The sequence below is a fragment of the Ochotona princeps genome, chromosome 6 (genome assembly GCF_030435755.1).
Source record: "Ochotona princeps isolate mOchPri1 chromosome 6, mOchPri1.hap1, whole genome shotgun sequence".
Lineage (NCBI taxonomy): Eukaryota > Metazoa > Chordata > Mammalia > Lagomorpha > Ochotonidae > Ochotona > Ochotona princeps.
Genome location: NC_080837.1, coordinates 5,814,019 through 5,829,175, shown reverse-complemented (window position 1 = coordinate 5,829,175; position 15,157 = coordinate 5,814,019). Strand labels below are relative to the sequence as shown.

Sequence of the window (15,157 nt, the reverse complement as noted above, 5' to 3'; positions counted from 1 at the left end):
TGTGTGGGACTGTCCAAGGAGCCAGGAGTTCCTGGCTCCTGGCTATAGCCTCGTCCATCACCAGCCACTGTGGGCATTTGGGGAGTGGACCTGTGGACTGAAGATCTCTTTATCTTTGTCTCTCCCTTTCTGTTACACTGCCTTTCAAGGAAATAAAACACATCTTTTTTCAATGGATGGCTGTTGGGACATCTGCATTCCGTATCAGATTACTTGGGTATAAGACCTAGATCCACTTCTTGCTTCCAGCTTCCTGTTAATGCAGACCTTACATAGTAACAGTGATGGCTCAAATGGCTTTGTCCCTGCTAGCCATGTGGGAAATCCTAGACTGACTCATTCGACCCAGGCTTTCACCAGGCCCAACTCTGGCTATTGCACGTATCTGGGGAGTAAAACAATCAGCTGAAAGGGAGCTTTGTCTGTTTGCCTCTCAGATGAGCACATTTTCAAAAACATAGGGACTATCAGATTGAATAAGAAAATACCTGTGCACATGATATTTACAAAAAACATTTCAAATACAAAGATATAGGTCCAAGGACACAAAAGAGATAAATCTTTTAAAACACCAATGTAAAGGAAGCCAGTAGGCTACATTGATAGCAGAGGGGGAGACTTTCTGGCAGCAAACACGGTAATTCCCCCTTATCCACAGGAAATAAGTTGCAAGATCTCCAGTGGATGATTTGAACTGTAGGTGGCACCAATTCTAGGTTAGATTTTTAAATGTACATATGCATGTACATAAATGTTAATTTATAAATTAGGCACAGTAAGGCTTCAACAATAAAAATTTTTCAAAAATGTTCTATAATAAAAGCTAGGTGAATATGGTCTATGTCAACGTATATTGTACCTTTTCACAAAAATCACCTAACAGCTTCTCTGATATGTCAATCGACAGCACAGTGGGCCTGTTCTTCTGAGCCCTTTTAAGTTAGAATAAGGATTGTCTGGACACAAGCACAGTGTCTTAAAGTTGATACAGGCAGGTATCACACATAGTCTAGGTACACCATTACGGGACAGCTGCTTGCCATAACTTGGGTTATGTTGGATGTGACTGTTACATCTTGACCCTGGTGTACCTGTCAGAATACTCTGATAAGTCCATTAAGGGGATCTGTAGAGTTGCCCCTTGGAGAAGACATCTGGTACCTTTCATGTTGATCAAACACAGGCTCACTGCATTTGGCAGAGTCCCCTCTGAGCAAGGTACGTGAGTCTCTCTCCTGTATCCGTGCATTGGGTGGTTACACTAGACTTGCTTCTCTCAACCACACTTCCTCTCATAAGTTTTCTGTAATAAGTTGCACCCTCTGCTATCCTGGATTTGTTCACGCTTTTCTTGGGTATTCAGGTGCCTTTCACCTTTGGCAGCCCATGTTCTTACCACTGGTTTTTCTTGAAACAGTGGGGTGGAAGGGTGATTCATTTCCCAAGTGGGATGAAGTGCGGCAGCATGAGATTTCAGCACATTTCACAGGACATTGCACAATTCAAGACTTGTGAATTGTTTATTTTGGGAATTTTCCATTTAACGTTTTTAGAACGTGGTTAACTGCAGGTAACTGAAACCAGGGCAAGCAAAAACTGCAGATGAGAGAGGGTTAGACCCAAGTACAATGAGGGCCACTGCAAAGGGCAACCGGGTCAATCCAATAAGAGTAAGCGAGAAGTCTGAACTCTGGAGGCAGGCACGCAGCACGGCTGGTTAAGTAACTGCTTGGGGAGTCCACAACCCATACTGGAAGGCTGACTCAGTCCAGACTACTCCATTTCTGAGGTTCTGGGGAAGCAGTGAAGGTGCCTATTGTCCTTGAATCCCTGCCACCCACGTGGGAGACTTGGCCAGGGCTCTTGGCTCTGACCTGGCTGAGACCTGGTAACTGTGTTCCTTGTGGGAGGGAAATGAGGTACAGAAAAGTCGCTTTCTCCCCTGCCTACCATCGCCATGTCTTTCAATGAAATAAATAAAATAAAAAGTCTAAATGATGTATACCTAACACAGCCCCTAAATATAGACATCAAAAATTGACAGAAATAAAACAGGAACAGACTATCCACAGGCTTACTTGAAGATGTTAATGTGTGTTTCTCAATTAGGAATAATCAGAATGTATAAGTAACAAGAATTACTAATGTCATTTATTTATAGACTACAATGCTAGTTAATGGCCCCTTTTCAAACGCAATGGAACATTAACTAAAACAGATCACCGGAAAGGCATAAAGTCTTCATAAACTTCACAGAAACACAATTTTCACAGAGTGTATTCTCTGACTAGAGTGAACTTAGAACATACAGGTGTTTGGAAATTGAGTAATACGCTTTTATAGAACTGACCAAGATCAAAGAAGTTCCAAAGGAAAACACACATTTAGATTAAACAAAATTAAACCATACCAAAATTATGGAATGCAACCAAATCATTAATCAAAAGGGAAACTTATGGCTCTACAACTTTATGCTGAGGGTCAAGGCTAGAAGCAGCCTTGGGATCTGACACACACATGGTTCAGGCATTGCCACCTACTTCAGGACATCTCATCCACCTACATATGGTCCCAGTGTTCCACAGTATTTTGGGGTGAGTCATAAAATGTATTAGTGTACGAAAAACTGGAGTGGGGGGAACTGATAAACTCCAAATCTAAAGAAAAAACATCAAAATGGAAATGCGAATTGACCGATTTGATCAGTCCTATGTTGAAGTATTGCATGGTATCTCATAAAAATGTATAAATATTACAGGTGAGAGAAAAGTGTAATACACAAAAGACAAACCAACAATGACAGAAGGAACCTAAACAAACATCACTGTTAAAAGAATTCGGTGGAAAAGGAAGTTTTAAAAGGTGGGCTTCTTTGCCTTTTTGAACAGTTGGCAATAACCAGCAGGACCTGCCACAGCTGATTCTATGGTATTCAAAGAAAGGAGACATCTTTGCCATGGTCTTGAGCTGTTTCAGCATTTTGGTTTTTATGTATCATAATGGTATGTCAAAGTTTCCACGGTTGACAGTTCTCTAAACCATAAAGACTTAAAAAGTGATCTCAGAAAAAAAAGCAACTCAAGCCTAAAGTAAAAGAAATTTAAAAAATGTTTTTTAATTAAAGAGAAAAAAAAAAAGAACACTTGGTGAAATGAGCCAGCATTGCCATGTTCACCCTGTTCACGAGATCCTTGTGCAGGGGGACTATCGTTTCCATGTCAGCATCACACACATCATCTGGGCTCATTCAACTCACTCAACTTTAGATGCAAACCCTGGGTTCTTAAACAAAACTCAGCTCTGTCTACCACAGAATGCAATAAGAGCGGTAAAAAAAAGAAAAAATCCATACCTTTAAATTACTTACTATAAGTCCTGAGAGCCTAGTTAAATAAAGGGGGGGAAAGGAACCTGCATAAACAAGGTGGACTAGGCAAATATATGGTCATTGTTCACATTGTTCATTATCTGCCAGGGAGCACATTTAAGCAACATGTCATATATAGATGTACAAACTAAAATGATCACCGCTAAAAACATGATACAATGTCAGAAGGCATTTATCAGACAGTGTTAAATGGGAAAAGCTGGCCACATGATGGGTAACTTCAATGCAGCAACAACAGGTCCCAGGAATTTGGAGAAGATGGGGGAGTAAGAGGCAGCAAGAAATCTGTTACCTGCCTGACAACAACATTGGCAGAATGACTGACTTAACTGTGCTCCAATGTGGGAGTCTGATGAAGGCTTGCAACTTCCAGGAAAAGGCCTGCATGGTCAATTCTGACTATTTCAGGTCAGTTCTAGCTCTGGGCACAACGGCAGCTACTCACCCTCCACTCCAGCCCTGGAGCAGGGAGCTGTGCACATGTGGTCATGCTGGCTCGCGCAGTTTGCAAGAGCCAGGGAGGACAAAAATCACCCTCCCTCACAAATGCCAGGCATCTGTGCTGGGAGCACAGATCGCTGCTGCTAATGCCAGCGTCACAGACAAAGGAGGAGGAGAGCATTTCTATTCTACAACCCCCACCTTGTCACAAGCTTTTCCCTGGCAGTCTGATGTGAGTTCCCTTGACCGCAAGGCCATAACCCTCTTGAAGATTACAATCGATTAATCCTCATCATAGAGATGTCCTATAACAATGAAAGAAAAAGCAAATCAGGAGAAGAGGGAGACCCTGTTTAATTTTCACAAAAAAGAATCAGAGGACAAAATAGGAACAAGAATATGTCACACATTCAAAGGAAAAATATAAATCAACATAAACTGCTCCTATTTAAAAAATATCCAATGGCAGGTATCTAGATGTGATGGAGGATGTCCTAAAGATGCTCAAAAAACTAAAGGAAGATGTGAAAAAACCAAGCAAGTCATGTATGAATAAAATGAAGATGAGAGATAAAAAGACTGAAAAAGAAACAAAACAAATTGCAGAGCTGAAAAGTACAGTAACTGAAATGAAAAGTCTACTGTAAGAATTCAGAGGCCGACTGAACACCCAGAAGAAAACAATCAGCAAACTTGAAGGAAAGGCAACTGAAACTGTTGAGACAGAATATGAGGCCAAAAAAAAGACTAAAAAAAAGTAACACAGTCTAAGAAAACTGTGGAATATCGTCAAAAAACCCACATGTGGAACTTTCAGAAGAAGAGAATCATTAAAAAGAAATTTGTTTAAAACTTCCCCAATTTGATGAAAGGCATGACTCTGAATTACTAAAGCCCAATTAACACCAAGAAAAGTGAACCCACACTGACATACATAACTAAAAATTTGAAAGACAAATACTGAAAGCTGCAAGAAAAGAATGACGTATCACGTGAGGTTATCAGATTTCTCATAAAAAATTATGGAAGCTAGAAGAAAGCTAATATATTCCAAGGGCTAAAAGAAAAATAAAAAGTGAGTCAAAAACCCTAGATTTCAGGAGTTCATGCTGTGATACAGTGAGTTGTCACCAAACTGATACCAGTTCCCCATATCACAGAGTGAGTTTGCGACTTGGCTGCTGTTCTGCTTCCCATCTAGCTTCCTCCTAATCCACCAAGGAAGACAGTGGGAAGACGGTCTGAGTACTTGGGCCCCAGTTACCCATGTGGGAAATCAGGATGGAGTTCCTGGCTCCTGGCTTCAGGATGGCCCAGATCTGATGTAGTGATCTGGCAACTGAGATGGCAGACGAAAAATCTCAATTTCCCCTAAGTGCTCTTTCCAAGCACACAAATAAATCTTTCAAAACATTCTGTATTTTCGGCCTGGTGCAGTAGCCTAGTGGTTAAAGTGCTCGTCTTGCACATGCCAGATCCCACATGGGTGCCAGTTCTAATCCCAGCATCCCTGTTTCCCATCCAGCTCCCTGCCTGTGGCCTGGGAAAGCAGTTAAAGATGGCCCAAAGCCTTGGGACCCTGCACCTGTGTGAGAGACCTGGAAGGGGTTTGAGATTAGCTCAGGTCTGGAAGTTGTGGCAACTTGGGGAGTGAACCATTGGACGGAATATCTTCTTCTCTGTATCTCTTCCTCTTTGTATATCTGACTTTTCAATAAAAATAAAATAAAATAAATAAATAAAAACTTCTGTATTTTATAAAACCTGCCTTTAAAAGAGAGAGGGGGGGCATGGCTCAATGGCTGAATTCTCGCCTTGCAAGCGTCTGGATCCTATATGGGCACCAGCTCACGTTCTGGCAGCTCCATTTCCCATCCAGCTTCCTGCCTGTGACCTGGGGTAGCAGTAGGGGATGGCCAAAAGCCTTGGGACTCTGCACTCACGTGGGAGAACCACAGGAGGCTCCTGGCTCCTAGCTTTGGGTAGGCTCAGTTCCAGCCATTGCAGCCACTTCCCAGATAAGCAAAATCTAGAGCAGTTTGTTATCACTAATCCTGACCTGCAAGAAATGTTTGGGGCGGGAGGTGGGAGTTCTGCATGGTGAAATGAAATGTATTATAAGTAGCTGTGAATTACTTTGAGCCAAATGAATAACTATCCCCATAAATATAAATACATGGGCCTTTTTAATTTATTTTTTAAAGATTTATTTATTTTCATTACAAAGTCAGATATACAGAGAGGAGGAGAGACAGAGAGGAAGATCTTCCATCCGATGATTCACTCGCCAAGTGTCCGCAATGGCCGGTGCTGCACTGATCCGGAGTCAGGAACCTGGAACCTCTTCCGGGTCTCCCACACGGGTGCAGGGTCCCAATGCATTGGGCCGTCCTCGACTGCCTTCCGAGGCCACAAGCAGGGAGCTGGATGGGAAGTGGAGCTGCCGGGATTAGAACCGGCACATGGGCATTTTTTAAAGTTACTACTAGGATCTGGTGCAGCATATCAGGCTGATCCTCTACCTGTGGCACTGGCATTCCATATGGGCACTGGTTCCTATTCAGGCATGAGTTTGGGCTGGACAGTGGAGTGTTTGGGCTGAACTAGGTTCCAATGCCCATTGATATGTACTAGATGCAAATGAGATGTGGGAAAGTTCAAACCAGTCTGTTGCGCATACTGGTATGCACAAGAAGCGGGGTTGGGTGCAGGATTTGTGGGGTTCTTGGGGGGTCACTCTGACTAGGCTGCAGTTCCTGCTGGTAGCTTGAGGGCCAAGTGTGTGCTGGGCATAATTTGGCTGGGCCACAGCACCCATTGATTTGCATGTGTAATGGGACTGGGGACAAAACTGACCAGGTAACTGTAACTGTCAGTGTGTGTATAGACTGATGTGGGTGATGAACTGAGCTGGACCCCACACTGGCTGGCACATACAGGAGTTAAACTGTGGTCATTTCTGGTGAGGTTTCTTTGGAGATCTCCCCAACTGGACCACTGGACTCAGAACTCCAACCGTGATGAAAAACAATCAGAGGCTCTATGTTCTGACTGTGGAGTACATGTGTCAGAACTGCACCAACTGATTTGCTTAAGATTTGCTTAAGATTGCAGATATTCAGGGGGGACATGACAGCCAATTCACTGAGGCTTACAGAGGACATCTAGTATACCATGATGGGCAGAACAAACTGGATAGTAGTCCCAGCCAAGCTTTGATAGTGAGTATCTGGTGAACTGAGACTCTTAAGATGGACTATGTCAATAAATGGACCTTCAGAAAGATTTCCTAAACCTTGGGGCAACAAAATCAACAGCATATCAGAACTATCAAAACGACTTAAGCAGTATCCTCAGAACATGCTCCACACTGGGGACCCTGGGATGATATCGGGTTGTCATTCCCCCATTCCATGCACTGATGCAGTTGGGCTGCTGGGAGAAGCTTTCTCCTCACTTTCCCCGCACAGAAGAAGAAAAAGGGAAAAAGGAGATTGGAGGCAGTTGTTTCATCCACTTTTCCTTCATTCCTCGACCTTCCCACCTCTATCGGTGGTCTACATGGGCATGCATCCCTCTCAACTATGTAGCCATCATCAAAAATGAAATGAATTTAATAGTATAAAAAAGAATCTATTACTAAAAAAAAAAAAGGATTGCTTATGTCCAAAAATGTGTGAATTTTAATTCTTTTAATTCTTTTAATGGTTCCTTTTTTTTCCTTTTATTGGTTTCTAGCAATTCTTTTGTAATCAGAGAATATTCTTCATATTCCTATTTTATTGAGACATTCTACACAGGCTTTATAACCATCTAGAACATGTTCCATGTGCACTTCAGAACATGCATGGTACTGCTGTGGGTTAGGGTGTTTCCAATTTTTCCATTGGTCTTTGGCATGGGTCTTGAAGGCCCCAACTATCATCGTAAGACTATCTTTTTCTCTCTTCAGCTCTCAGCTTTTGCTTCATTTATTTTTGTGATCTATCATTAAGTATGTAAATGTTAACAGTTGGTGCATCTTTGTGCTGCATTAGTCATTTCATTGAAACGTAATGTCTTTATCTCTTACAACCTTTTATGATTTAAAGTCTATTTGGTCTGACAGTAGTATGGCAAACTGCCCCACATTTATTACCATTTGCATGGAATATCTTTTCCTATCCTTTCATGATTGCTCAGTTGGTGCCTCTTCTATATAACCAGCACCCTTATGGGATGCCAGCGCACAGAGTAGAGGATTAGCTTGTTGTACCACCATGCCAGCCTCCAATTCTACCACTTCTAATTCCACATTTTACTGAAAGTTCTGGCCAGAGTAATTAGTCAAGAAAAAGAAGTAAAAAAACATCAGAGTTGGAAAGTAATAACTAAAATCATCTATACTCATAAGTGACATGCTTTGGAACCAAGAAAACCCCAAGATTTCATAAAAGGACTGTTACAGCAAATTAAGTGAATTCATCAAAGTGCAGGGCAAATCAACACAGTTTGCGTTTCTATCCACTAACATTGAATAATCTAAAATGAAAATTATGAGACCAGTTCCATTTATAATAGCATTAAAAGAATAAAATACAAAAGAATCAACTTAGTCAAAGAGACGAAAGACTTTCACAATGAATACTATAAAACATTTCTGAAAGAAACTAAATAATGATGAGAGAAACGAATGAAAACATGTCCCATGCTCATGGATCAGAAAATACTCCCACTATTAAAATGTTAATTCACTCAAAATGACCTACAAATCCTTATTAAACTCCCAAATGTGGCTTTTTCTCTAAAATTAGAAAAATTCATTTTAAACTCATATGATTTCTCAACACATATACACAGACACCCCGGAAAATAAAAGAGTGTCTGTGATGCTAAGAAGAATATGAATCCCTTGTGCATTGCTGATGGGAATGTAAACCGGTAAATGCAGTAAAGAAAAACACAGCAATTCCTCAAAAAATTAAACATAGAAAGGGGTGTGATTTGGGCACAGCAGTCAAGACACTGCTTGAGGGATTGGCACTGTGGCATTGCAATGCCTACAATGCCAGCATCCCATGTGCACAGCAGTTTGAGCCCCAGTTGCTTTGCTTGCAAACAAACTCCCTGCTAATGCACATGGGAAGGGAGCACAGCCCTGCACCTACACGGAGACCCAAATGAAGCTTCTGGCTCCTGGCTTTGGTCGGAGAGTAAACCAGAGGATGGAAGAGATCTCTGTCTCCCCCTCTCTTTCTGTAATTTTGCTTTTCAAATAAATCTTTTTTAAAATGCTGTTTGGGACACCTGAGTCATATATCAGAGAGCCTGGATGTGATTTCTGACATGTAGGAGCAGTGGTGAGGGCCTAGGTACTTGGATCCCCACCACATACATGGTAGTCCTGAAAGGAGCTTCCGGCTAATGACTTCAGCCTGGCCCAGCCTGGTTGATCACTAGTAGATGGAAGACTTTTCTCTTTCTTTCCCTCATGGGTGTGTGTGTGTGTGTGTGTGTGTGTGTGTGTGTGTGTGTTTTGTGTATACATCCAAACACACTGAAAGGTGTGACTTGAACAGGCATTTATACATCCATAAATGTAGTAGTGTTAACAATACCCAAGGGACAGTGTGGTGGTATGGTAGGGTAAACAGCCTCCTCAGGAAGTTAGCATTCCATATCTGAGAGCCAGTTTCAGTCTCAGCTGCTCTGCTTCCGATCCAGCTCCTTGCTAATGTGCCTCGGAAACCAGAAGACGGCCCAAGAGTCTGGGCCACTGCCACCCATGTGGGAGCTTAGGGTGGGGTCCCAAGCGTATCGCTTTTTGGTCTGGCCAATCCCTGGTTGTTGCAGCCATCAGGATAGTGAACCAGCAGAAAAAAGAAGCCGATTGCTAACTCACTGTCTGTCTCTCTCTCTCTCTCTCTCCATCTCTTTCTCTTTATGTGTTAACTCTGCCTCTCAAATACATAAATCTATTTTTAAAATAGGCAAAATGTTAACACAGTCCAAACATTCATCAATACAGGTTGAATAAAACATAGTCTATACATGTAATGGGATATTTTTAGTCTTAAAAATAATGACATTGTGACATATACAACAACCTGGTGGATCCTAAAGACATGCTAATTCATGTAAGCCAGACATTATGTGAGTTTACATGGAACAGTTACTTCCATGGTAAAGAGACAGAAATGCAATGCTTCCCAAGGCTGGGGGCAAGGGAAATGGGTACTTATTGTTTAAGGGGTTTCAGTTGAGAAAAAGAAAAAAATTCTCATGTTGTCTGTTGGCCATGGATTGTACAACAACCTGAATATATTTAATGATACTCATTTATACAATTTTAAATGGTTAGAATGGCAAATTTATGTTATTATATAATTACATGTAATTCCAATTTAAAAAAATAGAAAACCCCACAGATAATATTTTTTAAAAGATGTGTTTTTATTGAAAAGGCAGATTTACAGAAAGAAGTAGAGACAGAGACAAGCAGGGAACTGGATGGGCAGTGGAGCAGCCAGGACACAAACTGGCACCCACAAGGGGTCCTGGGCTTCCAAGGTGGGGAGTTAGTCACTAAGCCACTGTGCCCAGTCCCCCACAGAAAACCTTAAAAAAAAAAAAGCTAACAGAAGATTCATATAAACCATTCAATTCAGTGCTATGCTAAATAGGAGCATTTCAATTACTAGTTAGTATAGTAAAATACATTTATACTTACTTATTTTATTATATAACTTACTGAAAGGAAAAAAATCACCACAAAAGTTATAGACTGATCTCTTAGGGCTAGTATTAAAATTATGTTCTACTAAGAAACTTGAAATTCGAATTTTCCATGAGCACTTGTAGAAACATATACTTTGCTTCTCCATTCTTTTTGCTAATAAATTTACTCACGCTTCTAAGCACAAGAAGTAAATAAGAAGGATGGCAAAACTTTTCCCCAGCGATATCCGATTCCAGCTGAGCAGGAAAACAAATCAGATGTACATTTGAGAAAGATGACTATAGTGGTTCCATGCATGAGATCAGGTTGGAGGAAGGGCACTGTGCTCCTCCAGCAGCGAGAGGCCAGCGAGAAAGGAAAGGGCAGAGGGGACAGAGAAGGCAGCCCCCGGGACAATCCATGCCACTTCCCCAACGTGGAGCACACGCATGTGAGCACACACACATCCCAGACACAAAGACCGCACAAACAACACTCAGAAATCGATGCAGCATTCATCCTAACACTCCTTTCTTCTTTTTCGCTCTTTCATGATTAAAAAAAAAAAAAAAACCACCATAACAACTGAATTGATTTTAAGACAAGCTCATGAAAACAGCAGTAATGGGAAGTAGGCATTATATGGTAGATATTTGCTCTATTTTTTAAATGTAGCCAATCTTTCCCATGGATGACAGATAAAAAATAGCGCCCCCCCCCAAAAAAAAAGCACTGTAAATAGAAATCATAAAACAAGATGTCGAAAACCATTCTGAAAAAAAAAAAATCAGTCATAACCACAATAAACTTGGTTGGCTTTAAGGGGATTAAAGGAAAAACTACTAGATTGAATTCTTTCATGGCCCCACTGTGCTGTTTTCAGGTACACTTAATGAAGAGTAAAAAGAAAATACTCCACAAATGAAAGGTAGTGGAAAAACACTAATGTCAAACGATGACATGCGGAGAGCAAAACGCATTAGGGACAAAAGAGCACGTTATGCTAAGTGGGAAGCTCCACAAGACGACACAGTCATTCGAACTTTCCGTGATCTTCCTAACACTGCTTCACAATCTTTTCTATGAATGTTCATGGCCACTATATGAATGATCCATAATCATGGTAAGGAAATTGGACACAGCTCTTCAGTTACCAATAAAACAAACAGATTTATAGAAAGGGTATAAAATATATTTTTTTTAAAGTAAGGCTACCTGGACAGCACGCTAGAGCAAGCTTGATCTAATGAACACATATAAACCGCTATAATCACCAACTGAAAAATCCATCCTTCTCAAATGTACATAGGTCATTTAAAACACTGGCCATTCAGCAGGCCTCAAAGCAAATCTCAAGGAACACAAAAGGATTGATTTCAGATAGTTCCCAATTGTTAACTATTAGCCGAAAAGAATCAGGATCTGCTGTGAAAGCCTAGTGGCTAAACCCTCGCCTTGTATACGGCTGCTGGTTTGTGTCCCAGCTGCTCCACTTCCCATCCAGTTCCCAGCTTGTGGCCTGGGAAAGCAGTTGAGGATGGACTAAAGCCTTGGGATCCTACACCTGCATGGGAAACCCAGAAGATGCTCCTGGCTCCTGGCTTCGGAGAAACTCAGCTCTGGTTATTGTGACCACTTGGGAGCGAACCAATGTATGGAAGATCTCCGTGGATCTAACTTTCTAATAACAATAAATTTTAATGGATAATGCACTAATGGTTAAGAAAGAAATGTAGATAGGGAGAAACAGAGCTCAACAAAAAAGCATGACGAGGAAGAATAAATGCAAGAGGAGAAAGGACCAGCATGGCTAGAATATACTAAGCCTGTAACACAGAGGACGGGAACCATGGCTCACGGGCCACACGAAGCCGATAGTATCACTCAGTCCTGCCCAGGCAGCTACAGGCAGGAGTCGAAATTCAATAATCTATAGCACTGAATTTTAACAAGTAATTTTATACAGTCTGTGAATGATATGAATATTTAAATGGCCCTTGGCAGACAAAAGGTTCCCTTTTTTTAAAAAGATTTATTTATTTATTTATTTTAGACAGACAGATATAACAGAGAAGAGGAGAGATAGAGAAGAAGATCTTCTGTCTGCTGATACACTCCCCAGGCAGCCACAAAGGTCGGAGCTGAGCCGATCTGAAGCCAAGAATCAGGAACTTCTTCCAGGTCTCCCATGCGGGTGCAGGGTTCCAAGTCCTTGGGCCGTCCTCAACTGCTTTCCCAGGCCAGGCCATAAGCAGGGAGTTGGATGGTAAGCAGGGCTGCTGGGATTAGAATCGGCACCCATATGGGATCCCAGGGCATTCAAGGTGAGGATTTTAGCCACTAGGCTACTGTACCGGGCGCAGGTTCCCTACCTTTGAAAAAGATACTTACAACAAGGGATCTTGGAAAAGTTCATGGGAAATGTGCATATTAAAAACCAATACATGGATTTCAAAAAATACAACTTTTGGCAACAAAATACATACATCTTTTAATTCCACTTTTCATGAATTTTTTTCTAGAACCCTGTAGTATTGCCATTGCAGTGTATTTAATGGTTGTATTCATTTACTTATTCATTTTACTCCAGAGAGATAGACTGACCACTGATCAAAGTATTGCTAAAAGTTCACTATTCAGTTAATTATTTCTTGCTCTTCCCTATGGTCAAAACACTATCCTAAGTGGTGCTTGTTCAATAAGGGCAGTGAAGATATATACATGATGCAACCATGTAAACTCTCCTGTGGAAGTTCCATAGAGGAAGAAGTTAATTCTAATTCACCACTGGGGAAAGGTGGCCTGGAAATGAAGACAGGATCTGAACATGAACAAATGAGCAGACAGGGACAAATTAAAGGTTGGCAGCACCCTGCCAAGTCAACCTAACACACACAGTGGATGACTGCGGTTGGAACGCAGATCAAGCAAGGGGCCAAAGAGGTCGCCGGGGGCCAGCTCAGCTCGACGCAGGAAAGGGCCTCTGGACTGGGATAAGCCCCACAAGCACCACAGCAGACAATGGCAGCATCTTTCATATGTCATGACACATGTTTCTTCTGCTAAATGTTTCCATTTCCTTTTTGATGGAAGCCAGATGCCATCCCCCCTCAGACAGAGTGCAGAGTGATGAGATGGAGTCACATTGAACGGCTACTTCTTTGTTTCCTCCTAGATGTGTGAGCAGCAGCAAGTCACTTGCTCTCTTGGTATCTCATTACTCTACCTCGTGAGATCTCCCCGACCCACGTCCTCCACCGTGCGTGCACTGTGAGTACAGTCTAGCACACATGAGTTGCCCCTCAGTGTACAGCCCTAGGGCACACATGCTGGTGTGAAAGACGTCGGGCAGGAAAGTCTTCAGAAACTGCACGGGAAATGTGTATTACAGGGAAAAAAAAAGATGCAGGGATTTCAAATGTTTTTGTACCAAAGTAAGTTTATCTTTTCATTCCATTTTCCAAGAACTCCTTGGATTACTCATTTCAGGAGAAAAACTCTCGGGCACCACTCCCCCTGTGGAAACAGTATCTACAACCTCGAGAGAATGGTTACTTCCCTGCGGCTTCCCTTCACCCAGAGTAAATTCCAACATCTTGTATTTTTTCCTGCTGCATTTTTCTTTTTCTATTATTTAGCAAAACCTTTTATATCTAGATTCCACACTTCTCATTTCAGCTAAAGAATAACGATGACAACAACAGGAAGAGTAATTCACACAAGTTTTACAAATTCTGTTTGAGGTCTTGTCTTGAGTGTTAGCTCCATGTTGTATTAGCTTCATGGTTGGATTTCATTAGGAACTCTGGCACTAAAGCAGGTTGACCAGATGGCCTTCCATCTTAATTCCATCAAACTCACCAGAAATTAACTGCATAAGCATTTCTTTGAATTTTAACTGACCTCTGGCTCGAACTTTGCTTCCAAAGTGAAATCATGTGTTTTTAAGCTACAGTGGCTGGCATGTCTTTCACTTTCACTGTACCATAAACACTTTCACAATCTTTCCATTTTTTTCTCCCCCCAACTGTTATTTCAAGGGCAGGTTTTGGCATCAATTCTGTTATCACGTATTTAAGTGTTCTGAAGCCAAAGTATCTCACGTTGGGCTTTTTACATCAGGGAATCCTGTAGTAGTTTGGACAGTAACACCACACATAGTCTTCTCTAAATTACTAAGATCAGAGTTCACCAGAATGGATTTTTATAGACTAGAAACTATCACCGCAAATTTTCCAAGTAAATGATATTTTTCGCTTGCTACTTTTTGTTTGTTTTAAAAGTACAATTCTGTCCAAAATCAGTGTGTACAGTAGCCCTCATACTGCAGCTCACATTTTTTCAAAGAAGTTAGTGGTTGATTAACATGAGACACTTCCAGTGTCAGAAAGCTAAACTGGTTGCCACGAAATGAATGACCACGCTAGATTTTAATGACTTGGGAGAAATAACTGAAAGATATACAATGACCGTCTCCCCCACAATCCACGTCACTCACCTACAAAATGGGCTGGGGATAGTAGGTATGACGTAACAAATGCCCCCATTCAGGCAAAACGATCTGTGATTGGAACCGCAGGGCTCTTCGTGATCTAAAACACACACATACATGAATCAGAGCTTATGGAAGG

At 41.5% G+C, this 15,157-nt stretch overlaps 1 protein-coding gene across 1 annotated transcript in view; it reads right to left on the bottom strand.

Moving 5' to 3' along the window:
- Nucleotides 1–15,157, bottom strand: part of NRG4 (neuregulin 4) — a 163,383-nt gene that overhangs the window by 35,072 nt on the left and 113,154 nt on the right. Inside the window, exon 3 of the mRNA XM_012929654.2 lies at nucleotides 15,025–15,118. Coding sequence (XP_012785108.2) covers nucleotides 15,025–15,118 — 94 coding nt within the window. The remainder of the gene's footprint in view (nucleotides 1–15,024; nucleotides 15,119–15,157) is intronic.